We start from the raw sequence: 20212 nt of genomic DNA, 5'->3' as shown, positions 1-20212 counted from the left end.
TAATCTAGCAATAACACATGTGCTATATTAAAGGATGGACAGGCACTGATCTACGATGTTATATTATGCATTCATTTTTTTCGTGACATTAAAATGTACAAGATGAGAAAATAAAATGCAAATAATTACCAGTCATTTTGAATGATCATAATTGCTAGTTGTATGTAAATGTAACTCCCTTCTGGTAATTAGGGAAATTAAGGAGAATGAATAAAAAAATGTCTACTCAAAGAGGAAAAAAAAAAAGTTACAAAAAAATGTTTTTAATGTTTAAAATAAAGGAAGACACATATATGTATATGAATGTATATTCATAGTAGTTTTAGTGCTAATCAGTTCATATATATTTTTTTTACTTTTTTTTTTACATTCTTTATGTACGGTTGAGCCATCTAAATTATTTCTTCGTAATAGATATTAGAATTCTATAGATTAAAACAGTATTTTTGGGATGTTTTCAGTTTAATTCAGAGTTGTCTTTATGTACAGATAAGAAGCATCATAAATTTGAAGCATAACGTGGTTTATCTGTGTCCGTGTCTGTGGTTGGTCCTGTAGTAGAATCCTTGCTGGGAGCTGGGGCTGACGTGGACGGTTGGGCTGGTGCCCCAGCCCTCACAGGAGGTAAAGCTCCTGAAGACATCTGTCGAAACAGAGTCACCCGGGGAGGGACATTGCTCCGACTTCCAGACTGAGAACCTGAAGGCTGCACATTTGATACTGGTTGTGGTAGAGAAGCCAATGACTCCCCTACGGTGGGGTGTGGCTTAGTCACTAGAGGAGAGATCTCATGGGGCAAAGAAGGCTGCGAAGCGGAGAGGGGCCTCACTTCTCTTGTTAGGTTAGAGTTTGGTAGAGCTTGAGTGCTCTTGTGAGCTTCATTGACAGATGTTGAACCAGATATGGATTGCTGCTGCTGTTGTTGTTGCTGCTGCTGTATTAATGAAAGTTGTGAAGCGGTGGGGGAACTGTATTGAAATGTTCGGCCTGCCAGTGGACTCTGTACTGAAGGACTGCAAGCAGATGTTGAGAAAGATGGTGAAAACATAACCGCTTGTTGTGGTGTCTGTGGACTTGGTGTGGGAGATTGTAGATTCCCATGAGAAAGACTGTTAGCAGTATAAACAGGGGGAGATTGGGTCCTCATTCTCAGTGATGAGCTGGTACTAGAATTCAGAGCTGGAAGTTGCTGGTAGCTAACTGAGGGAGCCCCCTCTATCATCTCTCTGTCGTGTTTCACAATCTGCTTCAGAATCTCGCTCTCCTGGTTGTTGAATACTCCTGTGTTGAGGTCCTTTTGAAACCGTTGCTGGAGAATAGAGTTCTTCTTCCCTGTTGGGATACAACATTATATTTTAATTACTTTGTTTCATTAAAAAAATGACCACTTTGGAAAATGAAAACATTTATAAACTGCAATTTACTACTTCAGAAAACTTGCCATTCCATAATGATCTATAGTTGCCCATAGGATCATTACTAGACTTGGAATGTTCAGTCAGCAAATATGTCAGGTAGAAGCATGCATATTTGCTAGATGCAAACACACTAAAAGGTTGTTAGCTAGCTAGGTGCAAACCTTTCCAAATTTCACTAAGGTATAGTAAAATTCGGCAACTGCAGTAATCAACAGGAAAACATGACATTTGATAGTTACTGGCATCCAGATGAACTGTATTATTGCTTTGCAAGCTTTAAATCCATGACTCACAAAAACCAAGACAGTATTCTTTCAAGTACAAACCACTCATTGCTTATAAGAGGTAAAGCAATAGGAGGGACAAAACATTTTCTATTGTTTGACAAAAAAACAAAAAAAGATACAGAGTGAGAGGACAGATAGAGATAAGCATATTAAGATATAGACATAGTAAACGCTGATGCCAATAAACGCAGAAAATTTTAAAAAACTGTTAAACTTTATCAAAATTTAATTGATTAAAATAATATAATAAAATAATAAACTGAATATGAAGCCAGGCAATAACCAAAAAGCTCTTGGGCTATTATCAGAATCTGTCTTTACTGTGATGAAATATATTTTGGTATAAGATGAAGGTAAAACGGAATTTACCTTTAACTGGTCTAAGTAACAGGTTCACTTTACTCTGTGAAGCATAAACAGCATGTATTTCCAAATCTTCAAATCCATATTCTGTGTCTCAACTTCACAACAAATTTGTACTAAGCCTCTTCAACAGCTCACTACCACGTAAAGGCCAGCAGAGAGTCTAGCATGAAACGGTTGAAGAGCTAAAAGCAGACTTAGCATAGGTAGGGGTAATACAGACAGAATTTAAGGGCCCCACAAGAGCATAGAAAGAGATCTAAAGCTAACCAAAAGTACCTCAAGGTGCCAGTACTTTAGCAGTATTTTAGAACTGACAGTTTTAAGGACCTGAAAAGTTTACTTTAAATAAGACAATATACAAGAGGCTATTAATATAGCTTAGAGAAAAAAAAAACAAAACAAAAAAAAACAAACAATGCTATCCAAAATCCTACTCAGTTTGGAATTTTGTCTAGCCTCCACTCCTGTCTGGTGTCCACAAATTTGATCAGTTGACAAGTCTGTGTTTCAATAAAAATCAGCTAATGGAAACTAAAGTTAATGCTATAGCTAACTTTTCAGATATGCAGCTTGTCATTTGAGTTTCAGAAAGTGGTATTCACAGGTTCTCCATGCTTTAAGTGGCACTAGTACATGGACATAAGCCACAGATAGCCTCCAACAATCTATCTGCATGTTTGTCACAACTATTGGAAATGCCCTCTTTCTGCCTGTTTATTGAGTAAAAGCTGTGAGCTGTAAGAAGTGACGGAACACTGTAAAGCTTTTGTTTTCTCCACTGTACAGAGTGAACAGAACCTTTACACAAAATGTTATACTGTCCCTATAGCTTGAGTGACATTTAGCTGCTAGAGGCTTTTGGCAACAAAGTTTAATTCAGCACAAAAAAAGCCCTGGATACTTGTGAGACAAGATCAGCTCGATGACATAGATAGACAATAGATCAAGTATTTCAAAGAAAATTACTTTCCACGCACAACCATCTCTAGGGTTTACAGAGAATGGTCAGAAAAAGAGGAAATATTCAGTAAACGGCAGTTGTGTGTACGAAAATGCCTTGCTGATGTCAGAGGAGAATGGGCATTCAATTTCAGCTGCAACATTCAGATGGTAAGGTCAGAATTTAGTGTAAAACAACAGGAAAGCATGGATCCATCCTGCCTTGTATCAACAGTTCAGGCTGCTGTTGGTGGTGTAATGGTGTGGGGGATATTGTCTTGGCACTAGCAAGATGTACCCAAAAAGTGGTGTGTGTGTGTGTGTGTGTGTGTGTAAAATATTTATGCATTATTATGTGGGCAGTTATTTCTGCTCAGTATATAAATCTCCTTCCTTCCCATTTAATATTAAACGCAAGACAGCCAAAATCTACCCATAGATGGGTCAACATCTTCATGAGAATGATAGGCAGAAATATACTGCATTTGTCCATTTTAACATGATTGGCAAGAGCGGTGGCATGCATTGTGATGCTTGCCCAATGCTGACAGTGGTACATACATAGTGCGTTTGCATTCTATGCTCTTTGCCAGTGAACAGCTCATCCAGCTCGTAGGCATATTTTCCAGTAAACAGGTAATGTCTGTGCAACTATGAGAACTCCTCACTATTACAGGAGCTATTACTGCCCTCTTGCAATACAGTGATGGTTTGATAATCAAATGTGAAATTTAAACCGGGGGCAAGGGCAGCCAGGTTATACAATTAACTGAGCTTATAGTAAACCTGTGCTTTGGTGTGGGGCAAAACAACAAGTTTAGTTTAATAACCCCCCCACCCCCATTTTCTTCAGTGGCACTGTGTAACTGACTAGAATTCCTCAAAGATTACACAGGGATTCCTTAAACCACTCTTGTTGGCTGAACAGAGTGGTAGGAGAGTAAATGAAAAGTAAGTATATAGTATTAGTAGTGTACTGCCGGGCAAGGGGTATTAAATTGAACATGGTATTTTGTCTCCATGGGCAAACCACGTTTTTCCGTTACAACAACAGTTGTTCAAGAGGGTTGATTACATTTTATGATATACAGATGTCTGCTAGAGGGAATGTTTAAAAACCTCCATATGAAAAACAGTCATCAAAACATGAAACAACAAACAAGTAAAAACGTGAATTGACATCACAAATTACTATCAGGTAAATGATAGAAAAACAAAACGCGGATTTTAGTTGAGTATAGACAACCTGATAATTATTAATAAGTTATAAAAAATTACTGACAAAAGAGACTTGATGAGTTCAATGGCAAGAGTTAATATAGAATTTTAATCATATGCATACATTTATGTTGTCTATCAAAATGTTTTAATTCATGTTAGATGAAAAAAAGCCAGGCATGAATAATTAAAGGAAATGAGTATTGCTTTTTTAATGCATTTTATTTTTAATCAGATAAATATAAAATATGGAGAAATTGCTTCTAAATATTTAATATTTACCGCTTGCAGTAAGCTCTGTGCAATCCCTATGTTCTAGGAAGGCTTTTTCTAATAGCAGGACTCAGAGGAGGTGCACACTCCTTCCTCTCTCTGTCCTATCAGAGACAGAAACATCTCAAAGTGTCAGTCTGTCTAGACACATGTGAACAGTGCAAGGCTTTATTATTAAGCCCCCTTTTGCACTGATATGGCTTGACTGTTCAAATCGCATCCAATGATTGGCAATGGAACCATTCTAAATCGGTTTGAAAAGTAGTTCCTGCACTACATTGCCAATTTTGGGTGCGACTTGCATAGACATCTGTGGATGAAGTTGCACAGACATCCATCAAGTCACACCTGTAGTCGCACTGCCATCTGACTTCAAGTGAAGTTGCACAATTTCAAAGTCGTATCCAGTGTGTACCAGGGCTAATCCAACAACTTGTGTGTTATGAATGCATAATGTATTTTTTAACTAAATATTGTTAATGAAATTTTATTTATATATATATATATATATATATATATATATATATATATATATATATATATATATATAAAATACACACACTATACCTACTTACTTTATTATGTACACCTGTTCAATTGCTTGGTAACACATATTGCTAATTAGCCAATCGTATGGCAGCAACTCAATGCATTTAGGCATGTAGTTGTTAAGATGGCTTGCTGACATTCAAATCAAGCATCAGAATGGGCAAGAAAGGGGATTTAAGTGACTTTGAACATGGCATGGTTGTTGGTGCCAGACAGACTGGTCTGAGTAATTAAAAAACTGCTGATCTACTGCGATTTTCACGCAGAACCATCTCTAGGGTTTACAGAGAATGGTCCGAGAAAGAAAAAATATCTAGCGAGCAGCAATTAAGTGGACGAAAATGCCTTGTTGATGTCAGAGGTCAGAGGACAATGGGCAGATTGGTTTGAAATGATAGAAAAACAACAGTCACTCTTGTCAATATGGAACAAAATCTCTGAGGAATGTTTCCAATACCTTGTTGAATCTATGCCATGAAGAATTAAGGAAGATCTGAAGGCAAAACAGGGTCCAACCCGATACTAGAAAGGTGTACCTAATAAAGTGGCCGGTGAGTGTATATATCTTTTTATAAACTTAAAAACTCATATGATATCATTTGGGGGCTTATATTTGCAGGCAAGTGTTTCAATAATTAATTTAAAAAAAAAATGAGGAAATGAATGCAGGGGTTGATTTTGCATAGTGTATAGCACAATAATGCTGGAAATTTTCAATCCCTAGGACTGAAACACTATGGGGATGACTTATAAATGTTTTCACCCAAAATTGACATTTTTTTGATTCGATTTAATGGAAAGATGTGAATCCTGGGTGAAAGTTTTGTTAATTTTGTGTGAAAAAATGTATAGATGTATGTGTTTGTAGTTTCGTTGCAAGCAGTGAGCACACTACAGCACACATGAAAAGAATGTAACCTGCACCAGGCTTGTATCAATAAGAATAGTTTACTAAATGTCACTTAAAATACAGCCCTCTGTTACATAACAGCGACATGTTCAGTTGCTTGAGAAGTCCAGGGTGTCTTGAAACATTGCTGCTATGTGACAGAAGGCTGCATTTAGCTACAATTAAGTGAATTTAATAATATAACGATTCTTCACTATCAGCGTCCTCAGTTTAAGTTGCATTCTTTAAAGTAAATGGTATATGTCAGGGGTCCCCAAGTTTTCTAAACAAAAGGGCCACTTCAGACTTTAGGGGGGCCGGATCATGGCCATTGGGAGTAGAAAAGGTCCTGTTGAAAAAAACAATGCCCCATTTTTGGTGTCATTGGAAGGGATTGTGCTTTGTCAGTATCACTGAGCCCCGTTGTTAGCGACACTGGGAGAAACTGGGCCACATTGCTGTTGTCAATGGGAAGAATTGTTTCCCATCCTTGGGTCATTGGCAGGAATTATGCCCCTTCATTGGGGTCAGTGGGGGAAATTATGCCCCTTCATTGGTGTCAGTGGGGGAAATTACGCCCCATTGTTGGTATCAGTGGATGAAATAGTGCCCCAAGGGCTGGATAAAAGCAAGCAAAGGGCCACATCTGGCCCCCAGGTCGCAATTTGGAGACCACTGGTATATATTGCATCAGGTTTAGCTTTGACATCAAAGGGAAATGTTGATACTTGTTGTTGACATTATTTATGATCCAAAATTTGGGATATTTATGTATTGCTTTGTTATTTTTTGCTAGTAGGTGTCATCCAGCTGATTTAGCTTCACCCCATATAGTTTTTTTGCTGTATTTTCCAAACACTACATAGTGAAACTGTAAGCAGATAACCTCGGTCTTTTGTTTGCGAAGAGGGATAACCTGAAAGAAGAATTATTCTTCAGTTATACTTGTTTAATTGACAGTATGACACTAATGTTAGACTGAAATAGCTGGCGCCTCCAGAAATAGCTCCATTAACAATCCAGCTAAAAATCTCAACATTCTTATGCATATCAGCCATCCTTAGTAATAACTCCTATACTCAGCATTACTAGAATTATACTGGTGAGAAATATATATTGTACAAGTGATTTCAGATCTTCATATATGATAGGAAGCTCATCTATATATTGTTATTTATGGATAGTTTATCTTCTTGTTTGCATAAGCCTCCTCATTTAGTAGTCCAAGCCAAGAATTGGATATTGATTTGTAAAAGGAAGTGTGCTGGAAGTACTGTTGTTACTGCATTAATAAGCTGGTTTTTAAATATTGTAATATTAGGATGAGTAAGGAAAGCTGTGTAAAATACATAAGCATTCTGTAATCTTGCTTTTATTACAGATATTTCCAGGGATTCTGGCTGATGAAATCTAACTCTACATATACATACGAACTGTGAACCGTGCAGTCTTAGACAGTGCTGGAAGGATCCAGTTATTCATGTATTTTACATTTATGACTCTGCATTGCCCTGTATTGATGATGATTTATGTACATACATTTTTTGATTAACGTAACCCTGTAGGTCCAAGGGCCTTCCAGTCTAACAATACACTCAATGTATATTTGCTTTACTGTCTTATTAACCACTTGCTGCCCGGGGAAATTTGGAACATTTTCACATACATGTCAAAATCAGCTTTTTTTTTCTAGAAAATTACTTCGTAAAGAACTTAGAGAAGAAAATGGTGGTTGTTGCAATTCTTGTGTTGCCGGATATTTGTGCAGCCATTTATCAAACTGAAATTTTCAAGAAAAAAATACACTTAAATGAATTTTAGTGCGGACAATATAATACCCATTTTTAGTAAAATATAAAAGATGATCTTGCGTTGAGCAAATCGATACCAAAACATGTCCAGTTTTAAAGCTGCACACACACTTGTGAAAGGGCGACAAACTACGGTACCTAAAATTATCCACAGGCAACATATGAAAAGCCTTTGCATGCTACCTTTTTAGAGTTAAATATGGGCTCTGGCACTAGAATTATCTACATGTGTGGTGCAATCAATGTTTACATATGCATGCAGGACCTATGTGCGAGTGCATCTGCGCATGAGCATGGGGGATGCTTTCTTGCTATCTCAAGGAGTAAGCAGCACCCCTTATAGTGGCTTGGGCTGAAACAGGTACTTTTTTATTAAGAGATCAGCTACCCTCCAAGGCAGAAAACAAAATTGATACTGGAAGTGACAAAATCCTCATGATTTCCAGCTTCATTTATAACAGAGGAGGGGGAGGAACGGATGTTTCTCCTCCTCTGTGAGCAGTTAACCTCACTGCTTACAGCAGTCCTGGGCTACCCGGGGGAAAAGGAGAGCCCTGGAAAGATGGTGGGTGGGAGGCCCCCATTCCCATTGGGCAGCTAAATAGCCACTCAGATTACTTTTACTGGAAAGCCGATTGTAGGCTCTAAAACAATTATACCAAGTGTGACGGGAGTCACTTTGGATGGAAGGCCCATGGAACCCAGCTCAATTTGGAGAGGTGTGGAGACCCCTGTCTCAGCTCCCCATATCTCTATTATGTGTAAGTCACCCTGTGCCTGTAAGGGGTACAGGGTGATCTGTCCTAATATTGTGTAGACATGTATAGGTATGGTGGGGGTTGTAGATTGTTTAATGCCATGTGGTTGCATCCCATTGTTCTATTGTGTGTCTTGCTTGGGAGCAAACTATTATGGGATGTATGTGTTAATGTGTCATTATGCAGGGAGGGGGGATTATTCCCTTGAGTGTATATATCTTGTATCTGTGTTAAAATAAACTAGTCTACTTTCTGGATTACTTCAAGATTGGTGTTGTCTAGTCTTGTATGGTCAGGTGTGGTGTCTGTTTTCGGAGTTCGGATGGGGAAGCGGTAGTCTAACGGAAGTACTCACCTGCAGTCTGGGTTGGTTCCGTTACATTGGTGGCAAGTGGTGGGATTCTGCTTCCCGGCTGTGAACACGTCCAAACCACCACCAGGATTCAAGATCAGGAAAGTAGATGTCGGTCACCCCAGTGGCGATATGGACCTGGCATCAGAATTCCAAGGGCTGCTGCGGATCATTCTTGCAACATACCCCAGGACTGTGGATGAGTACCTGGAGCTCAGGAAGCGGATTCGGGTGGTGCTTTGGAGTGTAGCCCTCCAGGTTGTTGGTATGTACAAGGGCAAGTGCTATCCAACCTCAGGAAAACGGGCCAGGGACCATCAGAAGTTACAGATGCTATTCCTGGGAGAGTGACCCCAGGAGCAATGGGTGACTGAGTTGGACAGGCTGGCCTAGCAGGAGATAGAGCTGGACAACCGATATCGGGCTCTGCAATGGTATGCAGAGCAGAAATATTTAGGGGTGACAACAGCATGCTCTCCGGAGGGATATGACTTTGGTGTCCCTGGATTGCTGAGGGAGAGCCTTAGAGATCATTTTGTGTTTGGCAATGAAGGAGAACCTACCCCTGAGGACCTGCGAGAAGACAGAGAGGCTATGTTTGGTCTTACAGGGGTCTCAGAGCTTGAACCAGATCTGGAATACCTTCTGATGAAAGAACAGCATCTGGAAAGGGCATAGAAACAACTGCTAGAACATGTTCAGCAGCATGCCCAAGAATCGGCAGTGGAAATTCCAGAGATTGCCATCCCCAAACCTGAAGTGCTGACAAAAGGGCAGAGCTCTGCTAGCCTCTGCCCAGCACTGGTAACATCTTCTTGGTTTCACGTACATGAGTTGGTGAACCCCTATCCCCAAACACCAGTTCCAGAAACTAGGGACTTGATAGACTTCTCTGCTGAGGAAAAACAACCTGGTGAGCCTCAAGCAGAAGAGCTGGCAATAGGGCCAACGATTGCTGAACTCTGCCCAGCACTGGTAACATCTTCTGGGATCCACGGACAGGAGATGATGAACCCCTATCCCCAGACACCAGTTCCAGAGACTTGGGATTTGATTGACTTTTCTGCTGAGGAGGAACCAGCTGGTTCGCCTCCAGCAGAAGAGCTGGCATCAGGGCATGGCGTTGTTGACCTCTGCCTACAACAATCAGCACTGCAGTAGCTACAGCTACAGGAAGAGGATGCAATCGGAACCTCACAACTGCAGCTTGAGCTGATGTCCGTGTATGGGACTTCCGTCTCCACTGACACAACCCCAGAAAAGGGTCTGGCATTGGGACAGGAGGATGTCAGCCTTACTTTGTGAACACTGGGGGATGTCCATCAAGTCAAAGTGGATGACACTACAGTCACCACCTGGATACTCCAGGGATGCTGGGCAGTCAGTCCAGATCCCCAACAGCATAATGGAGTCGGCCCAGCCACCCTGTCTTCTCTCCAGCGGCTGAGAGGACTTCAGGGAGAAGGACCAGCCCGTACTTCTCCCCAGCAGCAGGTATGTTCTACGAGAGAGGCAGAGGTTGGCTGGGTGAATGCTTTGTGTGGGACCACTTGTTTGGGGTACTGTATGGGTGCTGGCATTGGGGGACTGGAAGTACCAACTAACTTTGGAGTCAACCCATCTGGGGTCTCCCTCCTCCTGTGTTGGTCTCCTGCTGAAAGGGGAGATATGTGACGGGAGTCACTTTGGGTGGGGGGCCTAAAGAACCCAGCTCACTTTGGACCACTGTCTCAGCTCCCCATATCCCTATTATGTGTAAGTTACCCTGTGCCTGTTAGGGGTACAGGGTTAACTGTCATAATATTGTGTAGACATGCATAGGTGGGGTGGGGGTTGTAGATTGTTTAATGCCAAGTGGTTGCATCCCATTGTTCTATTGTGTGTCTTGCTTGGGAGCAAACTATTATGGGATGTATGTGTTTATGTGTATTGGCTTGGTGGGGGGGGGGGGGTGTCTCCAGCAGCCCTCTCTCCTGATGGGACTGTCTGTTGGTGTTTCTCTTGTTACTAAATGTAGATTGCCCTGCCCTATGTAATTATGCAGGGAGGAGGGATTGTTCCCTTGAGTGTATAGATCTTGTATCTCTGTTAAAATAAACTAGTCTACTTTTTGGATTACTGCAAGATTGGTGTTGTCTAGTCTTGTATGGTCAGCTGTGGTGTCTGTTGTCGGTGTTCGGACGTGGAAGCAGTAGTCTAATGGACGTACTCACCTGCAGTCTAGGTCGGTTCTGTTACACCAAGTTCGTTAGCCTACTTTTGCAAATGTACCCCAGCGAAAGGGGAAAACTGTTTTTCAGAACAGATATCTCAGCTAAAAGTCTCAGATTACTATCCCTGCTACCTGCTTTATGGATGCTAACTTCTTAGCTTTATTGCTTTCATCAAAGGTGATAGTCATGGACACCCCTGAAATCTGTACTGGAATGAATGTAAGATTTAACAAACAATCATTATGAGCAAAACTGCAGGTGTGGAGGGGGGATGTTGGATATTCATTTCTGTGCTTTCCCTAAAGTGAACCTGTGACCAGACCATGCCCATTAAAATATTTAAATATTCTGAACAGGCATTAAAAGCACTTTAAACAAGCTCTAGCACAAATCTGTAGCTAAAGACATTGTGGAGAAATGTATCTTAAAATTACACAACAGAAGCACTGAAATTATAGCTTCTACCCCCTTTACTTTCTATGGAAGCAGAATCTTGGCACAGACTTCTAATGCAAACACACAACAGATGTTTCTAAGCCTTTAGAAACTGACAGAAACCCAACCTAAGAGTCTGTTGGGATTTTTGAGAATCTTTGAAAATGAGTAACGTCATAGTACATACAACTAGAACAGACAGGAAGGGTTTGTTTTAAAGCCCCTTTACAGCTTGTTAAGAATAGGTAAATACTTTATTGCCCTTAGTCTGGGCACAGGTGCACTTTAAGTATATTTTTATAAGTCTATTAAATAGCAAAAAAAAGACCAAATAGCGGTATCCATTCACAAATTTCATATAACTTGAAATACTTGAAATTAGTTTACTGTACTTAAAGCAAACTGCATGCAAAAAAAATGCAGCCACATTCTGAATGTTTTGAAAATAGAGAATTATGTCCACAATGGTTAAGTAGATAATTCCACAATGGTTAAGTGGATAGTTCATTCATTAATATGCAGTTAATTCATTAAAACCATAAAAGGAGCACATACAACTGTACTGTGAAAGTAGACAGGTGAAAATTGCAACAAAAAAAAAAATGCACCACAGGACAAAAAATGAGAAATAACAGTAGTGGTTTACTGGGTGAAAGTGCAAACTTTCACCAGATACAGTGATAAAATATCTAGCCACACTTACACACATCCATGCTTTTTAACTTTATTTGACATACAGCCTAATGGAACCTACTGTGCATTCAAATTTTTAGAGAGAAAAACAGGTATATGCAGTTCCGTTCTAGGAAGAACATCTAAGAGAAGCAAACAGCTAAGAGAAGAGTAAAGAGAACATTTATGTCATAAAAGCAAGAGAAAATAAACTAATGCTTTGGGCTATTGCCGAGGAAAGCAAAAACAAACCTGAATTTCTTTTCCAGGTCCTCTCTGAAGCCTGAATATAAATTACAATAAAAATAAAACATTACAAATATTGTTATTGTTTTTTTTTTATTTCAGGAGTTCAAAATAGTTCTATATCCATATGTGTAGTTTGTATATGAAAATTTACCAAGGAAAAAGGAGAGGAAAGGTAAGGGAAAAGGGTGACATAATAATTAAAATGGATCTAGATGTATATTATATCACTAAATATGCTTAGAATTATTCTGGGTTTTTTTTAAACATTTGACCTATTTTGGTCTATCCTATATCTTTATCTTAATAAAAAATAAAAATATATTTATTTTTTATCCTTTTCATGTTGTTTTTACTTTTTACCTGATGTTTCTTTCCTGTATTGCTTCTTATTTCAAGATTTTGTTTTCAGTATACAATCTAAAATAGTTAACTAAAATGCCTGTAAAGAATGTCAACTGCTCTTCCTTTATTTTAGCTTAAATACAAAAGCAATATTAATCATGCACTTAAGTGTTTCCTATTAGTGGAATGTATCTTGTTTTCCCTAAACATTACCTACTTAATATAATTATATAAATATTTTATCACATTACAGTTTTTAGTCAAAAAATGTTTTTTAAAAAAGGGGTAAAAAATTAATAACAGATGCAAACACATTTTTATAGATAAAAATTACCTAAAAATTTAAATTTATTTATAAATTATTGTGGATTTAATGGATTACTGGTAAAAATATACCATTGTAATATTTTATACATTGTAAGAAGTGGGTGGAAATTAACATTTAATGAACCATAAGAATTAGGGACTTTTAGGGTGCTTACTAATAATACAAACAAAAGACTATGACATTTATATTAACTATATACCAATCAAATCATTCTGCTCAAAAGCATTGTTTTAGCTTTGGCTTTCAAAGCTAAAAAGTGTCACTACCTGGCAAATAAATACATCTATTTTCTGTTAAGGGCCAAAAATGGAATTTTACAATAATTAGAAGGCAGAAATAATGCACGGTTTAAGGCTCATTTTTTAGTTAATGCAATCTGCTCTTTGTTATTTTTGAATGTACTGTTGTGCTGTACCTAGCGTATACAGTTGCAAAAAAAAGTATGTGAACCTCTTGGGATTACTTGGAGTTTTGCATGAATTGGGCATAAAATGTGCTCTGATCATCTAAGTCACAATAGAAGAACACAGTCTGCTGAACATAATACTACACAAACAGATGTTGCCATGGTTTAATTGCACATAACATGTAAACATTCACAGTGCAGGGAGGAAAAAGTATGTGAACCTTTGGACTTAATAACTGGTTGACCCTCCTTTGGCAGCAATAACCTCAACCAAACATTTCCTGTAGTTGCAGATCAGACCTGCACAACGATCTGGAGTAATTTTGGACCACTCCTCTTCACAAAACTGTTTCAGTGTAGCAATAATCCTGGGATGTCTGGTGTGAATCGCTCTCTTAAGGTCATGCCACAACATTTAAATCGGGTTGAGGTCAGGACTCTGACTGGGCCACTCCAGAAGGCGTACTCTGTGCTGTTGCAGCCATTGTTTTGTTGAATTACTTGTATGCTTTGGGTCATTGTCCTGTTGCATCACCCATCCTCTGCGGAGCTTCAGTTGGCGGACAGATGGTCGTACGTTTTCCTGCAAAATGTCTTGATAAACTCTGGAATTCATTTTCCCATCAATGACAACAATCTGTCCAGGCCCTGAGGCAGCAAAGCAGCCCCAAACCATGATGCTCCCTCCGCCATGTTTTACAGTAGGGATGAGGTTTTGATGTTGGTGTGCTGTGCCTTTTTTCTCCACACATAGTGTTGTGTGTTTTTCCCAAACAACTCAATCTTGGTTTCATCTGTCCACAGTATATTTTGCCAGTAGTGCTGTGGAACATCCAGGTGCTCTTTTGCAAACTTCAAATGTGCTGCAATATTCTTTTTGGACAGCAATGGCTTCCTCCGTGGTGTCCTCCCATGTACTCCATTCTTGTTTAATGTTTTCCTTATTGTAGATGTGTCAACAAAAATGTTAGCATGTGCCAGAGATTTCTGTAGGTCTTTAGCTGACACTCTGGGATTCTTCTTTACCTCATGCAGCATTCTGCGCTGTGCTCTTGCAGTCATTTTTACAGGACGACTATGCCTAGGGAGAGTAGCAACAGTGCTAAACTTTCTCCATTTGTAGACAGTCTGTCTTACCATGGACACATGAACATCAAGGCTTTTGGAGCTACTTTTGTAACCCTTTCCAGCTTCATGCTAGTCAACAATTCTTCATCGTAGGTCTTCTGAGAGCTCTTTTCTGTGAAGCACATCAGACAGTGCTTCTTGAAACCAGTAAACCCAAAACAGGTGTGTGTTTTTTAAGGGCAGGACTGCTGTCAACAACACATCCAATATCATCACACTGATTGGAGTCAAGGTTGGCTCACTCCTGGCTCCAATTAGCTCTGGGAGAAGTCATTAAGCTAGGGCCTCACATACTTTTTCCTCCCTGCACTGTGAATGTTTACATGTTATGTGCAATTAAACCATGGCAACATCTAATGTTTGTGTAGTATTATGTTCAGCAGACTGTGTTCTTCTATTGTTGTGACTTAGATGACCTTCAGAGCACATTTTATGCCCAATTCATGCAAAACTCCACTTAATCCCAAGGGGTTCACATACTTTTTCTTGCAACTGTAAATGACCCGAGCATGCAGCATACTGGAGATCCAGACACTCCAGCAGCGCTACACAGTGAGTGTGAGCCTTCTTGATAGGAGCACTGTGCATGTGGTGTGTCCAATTGCTGGAGACTCAAACTGCTGCTTTGTTGATCAGCAATCCAGGATTCTATTGTACTGCCAGCATAGGGCATTTGAGCACTGTCCGCAATTAAGTAATAAAAAAGAAGTCTTCAATTGGGCTTAACAACTGCTATATTTACTGGTGTTCATAAAGATCGAATCAACTAGTAGTCTGAAAATTACAGAATTATTGTAACAATGTCCCCTAGTCCCTTCCATAGCAAAGTTAAAGCTCTTGTAGTTAGGCGATTATGTCTTGCATGATCTAGAAATGTAATGAAATATCTAGCTAATGAAGAACAAAGCAATTATCAAACTCATAGTCATTTTTATGTTTGCCAGTGGAAAGTGTTCTCATTTATAACAGACCACCATATGCAGATGAATTATGTTAATTTTCAATATTCTGCTCTTGATTTGGAATTTTAAGTGAATACACATTCCCTGGGCTACTGTACACATAAAAACTTCAGAAAAATAAGCCCCAATATTTCCCATTGTCTTGGGAATCTGGTCTTTTGATTCCACCAGTAACTTAAAGCAGCTTCTGAGACTGCCACAGAATAATGCTCACCAAACTCTAACCCTACTTTTTTAGATTCTACGTATGATGATTAATTAAGTGCTATATATGGAGAGATTTTAACAAACAAGATGCCATCTCCAGTACAGTGCCTTCATACAGCATTTCCAACAAAATCTAATGTAAATTTGGGGACAATGGTTTGGCATAGTTCAAGATTCCATGGAATCGTACACAACTAGCCATACATCCGACATGCCCGGTGCAAATTCACTGTGTGCCTGACTGGCTAAATGCAAATCAATAATTTTAGGTGTGTATTATGGACTGAAAGCATAATGAAGATTGTTATGCCATACACATATTTTTAACTCAATATGATTTTGTAGATCTACTACCCCATTGCTTTTCTGCCCAAGAGGAAGATTTTAATATCTGGGAAATGTGTTGAAAATGGTTTCGTTCCTCCGCAAATATCAGTTGGAAAATTGATTGATAATTCACTTATGTGACATTAACAACTTCTGAGATAATTCAAGGTTATGTTGTTGTCTTACATACAGATGCAAAATCTAAAATATGGAATTGCATCTTTGAATTGTGAGATATTACATTTAATGTGAACAGCAATAAATGTCTGACCTTTTTATAGTTTATCTTGTTCATATCATTTTGATACTTTGGTATCTGTAAAGTCCCATATTTTGCATGTTCAGAATATCCCACATTATAGGGGAACACAAGAGAAACAACCACTATTATAAGAAAAGCATTTAGTCCAGTAACAGTTTAGCATGTAATTATTCATCGCATATTCAACTCTTCAAAGTAGATATTTGTTGTACCAAAAGTAGTAGTAATCATCAACATCACTTGCACACAAAAAGTGTGCTATTAGTCCACTGCATTTTATGAGGAACAGAATATGTATCACACAATTTGAAGCCTTGGATAGAGCCAGTCAGAGATTCTGAGCCTTGACAAAAGGGATCCTGAGCAGGCTCAAAAGGTTGTTTTTATAAGATTTCATTTGAAATTTTAAAATATATGCTTGAAGGTTACTGGATGATGTCCTGAAGACATTTAAAGAAAAACAAACAGCTTGTTCCAATGATTTCAGTCAGGTACTTTTTTTACTGTACATATTAGAATGCTGGCAATTCTTATATGGCACGAATGGAGACATAAGTTCACATACACATGTCCACACATGTGACCATCTAGACAGCACATACCCTGCAGTATGAATTTAGCAGGAATGTGCTTGTTATTAGTGATAACTAAACTGGGTGAATTATTACTATTATTAATTTACAGCATTTATAAAGTGCCAATAGTTTGTGCAGAGCTTTAAAAAGAAAGGGAGAAACTACAGTTACAATAAAAATTTAAATAAAAGGGACTATTTGGGGTCTGCACATGCCAGAATTGCCAGTTCTCTAAAATGTAACTCAAAAACTAACTCATAAGAACATTTCAGGTTTGTTGCAGGCACATGAAAGGTCTTAGGCATGGACCAGAATAGATCCATTATTATTTGTGATTTGCTGCAAATCAAAAAGTGATGAATTGACTAGCAGAAGTGTTTGAACTTCCGTAGCTACGTAATGATATTGAAAAACCACATATAGGCAAACTTCTGCAGTGTGTGAAAAGGAAAAAAGCATTTTTTTTAAAAATCTAATGCTGTGTATTCAACTGTAAACTACACCTAATTATCAAAAAATCCTATATCAAATAACATCACAAAATATTATTTAAGATGTAACTAAATGTGAAACCATGGTGTCATAGATTTTTCAGTTCATCTGCTGTTTATTTTGAAGTGTGGACCGACCCTGTAACAACATTAAAGTTGTTTGACCTATTCACCGTATTGTACAACTAAGCTGTTCCCAAGATCCAGATTTCCATTTGAACTTTAAAGCCATAGTGTATTTTGCCTGGCAGAGATTCATTTTCCTAAACCGGTCATCAGATAAGAACCAACAGGTAATTTCTACATTCAATGAGTGAAAAAATACAATGTCATATCATTTAATGAATAAATATCAAGGCCATTGTTTCCCCAATGCTTATTTGGGTTAGTAACGATGATTATGATTGTTAGTAATACACATATCTACCTATGTCAATGTAAGAAGATGACTATTTAATGAACAAAAAAAATGTTGACAGATAAGTAAGGATGTATTGGAATCTTGAGTTGGAACAGGGTAGCCCAGCTCCAATACACCATGGACTTTACACAATCACATGCAGCAGTTTAGCAAATCATGGAGGGAAATGAATTTAAAAAGTTTCAAGCTTTAGAACAGCAATTTGTTAAAATGGAAAATTGCTGATTAGCACACTTATCTCTATACAGTTAGCAGAGAGCAAAGTCATGCAACTGTTCACAAGATGATAGGTTTCCTGACAAACGAAAGCGTACCACGTTACAACCTGACTATCCAAACTTGTTTAGCTCTACCAACAGTTCTGTATTAAAGAGACTTGATTAATTGCATACAAACTTAAAAGTTTAGGTAGGTCCTCGTATTACATAGGTTTGGTCAATCTAAAATGATTTCATAAAGATTATACAGTCGGATTGTAATGTGTATGGTAAGCTTAAAAAACTACAGTTCATGTTGGGTGAAAAAGGTAAAGTTTAAAGATTCTGATAACTGATTAAAAGTATGCATAGAGTGTGGAAGGGTTAAAACACCTGTAAGGTTTTTATTGCTGTCTATGTCCTTGCACTTTCTGTGTGCTGTTGACCTATGTAAATCCAAAATTCTAAAGTTGCCCTAGGAACAGGAGGTGAAGGTAAATGCTCCATCAGGGACTCCTGTTCCCGGTTTCTTTATAAAAAAAAAAAAAAAAAAAAAAAAAAGGATTTCTACTCACTTTGGGGAGATTTTTTCATAGTTCCTGTTGTGCCTCTAGGAAAGGAAGTGAAGGGAAACCTTATTTAAAGGACAAAGACAGAAAAAAAACACATACAATTGGGTCTTAACCATTTCCTACTCTATCCAAAAATAAAGTATTTTTTTATATTATGCATACATATGCTTTTAAAAATAGGAAGACACACATAAGAAATGTTACTCGGTAATGAGAGACAATGAGAAGCATAAATATAGAGAAGACTGATGACGTCAAACAGAAGAATATGTTCACGATTGAAGGTAATATCTGAAGGACTGGCCACACTCAGATGAACACATACCCCGAACATAGAGATCATGCACCAAAAGCTGCATTGATGTATCACACAAGCAGAGGATCAAAAATGCAAAGACCACTCACTGAGACAAATGGAAATGAAGTGTCAGATAAAGGTATAACCCAGGTAAATGAAACGCACCAATAACAAACATGGTATGAGGCAACAAACATTTCTCACCACAATCAGCTTTCAAAAGTGACTAACACCACGCAAGACAGGAAAGCACAAATGATAAAATGGAATCTGATGGAATGCAAAACAGCTGATAGAGTGAGCTGAGATCTGAGAGACTAAATGACAGACTGAGGCAAAATACATATTGCAGATATGCTGGAAGCTCCAATAAAGAGACACTTTTTAACATTTATATGTGCTTTTTTGTAACTGGCCATTTAGAAGAACGGTAATAAAATGAAGCTGAAACAACCCAATGCAGTGCCTGCAATAACAACAGTGCTCAAATGCAGGCATCTTGTCTATGTTAGTCTGCAAATCGATCCCATGTACCTGCGGAAACCCTTTCATTCAAGTTTTATGTGCCGGAACCCCAGAAATCAATAGAGGATCCAGCATTTTCCAGTTTAAAGTGATTGTAAAGCTTTGTTTGTAAGGTTAAAAAAACCCTTCAGCCTTAACAACCACTTTAATAAAAGAAGTCAGGGCTTATTCTCCACTTTTTATACACACTGTGCCTAAAATATTTGCAGGGTCAAATTTACTATTAAGCACATCTCTGTAGGCTGCAGAGGGAAAAAGGCAGATGAAATTTATTTGCCAAACATTTTTTCCATTATGGACCATTTTTCAAACAGTCTTCTAATATAAAGTTATTTACACTATATCACCTATTCTAAGCCAGGCAGGGTACAGGCAGGATTCTATTGCTGCTATGATGTTGCAGAAGCCTTTACCCTTTTTTGGCCAGCCTGGGGGGGATGCTTTAGAAAAACACAAGATGATCTATGGATGAATATACAAATAGGGTTGTTAGCATGTCACCTTCCACTATTGATGTGTTTTGGGGTCCATGCCCATTCCTTGAGACGAAACTCCCACTATGAATTCACAGAAATGAATTGTTCACTTAAAAGATTAAAGCCCATACATGCAGTCACAAGGTACCTTTACACCAGCACTGTGTTACCTTCTTGGGCACTTTTAGGCTAGGTCATGTCATCCAAGGCTCCACTGGAGAGATTCCTTCACCTCCTGTCACACTCAGACCAAAAACTGGGGGGAA

The 20212-nt window shown here is 38.5% G+C and overlaps 1 protein-coding gene across 1 annotated transcript in view; it reads right to left on the bottom strand.

Moving 5' to 3' along the window:
• Positions 1 to 243: 243 nt before the first annotated feature.
• HCN1 (hyperpolarization activated cyclic nucleotide gated potassium channel 1) overlaps positions 244 to 20212 on the bottom strand; it is a 508954-nt gene continuing 488985 nt past the window's right edge. The window contains exon 8 of the mRNA XM_089682702.1: positions 244 to 1332. Coding sequence (XP_089538828.1) covers positions 500 to 1332 — 833 coding nt within the window. The 3' untranslated portion in view covers positions 244 to 499. The remainder of the gene's footprint in view (positions 1333 to 20212) is intronic.

Source organism: Staurois parvus, unplaced genomic scaffold (assembly GCF_062004578.1).
Source record: "Staurois parvus isolate SC_StPar_1 unplaced genomic scaffold, SC_StPar_1.0 ptg000294l, whole genome shotgun sequence".
NCBI lineage: Eukaryota > Metazoa > Chordata > Amphibia > Anura > Ranidae > Staurois > Staurois parvus.
This window is presented reverse-complemented; position numbering and strand designations above follow the sequence as displayed.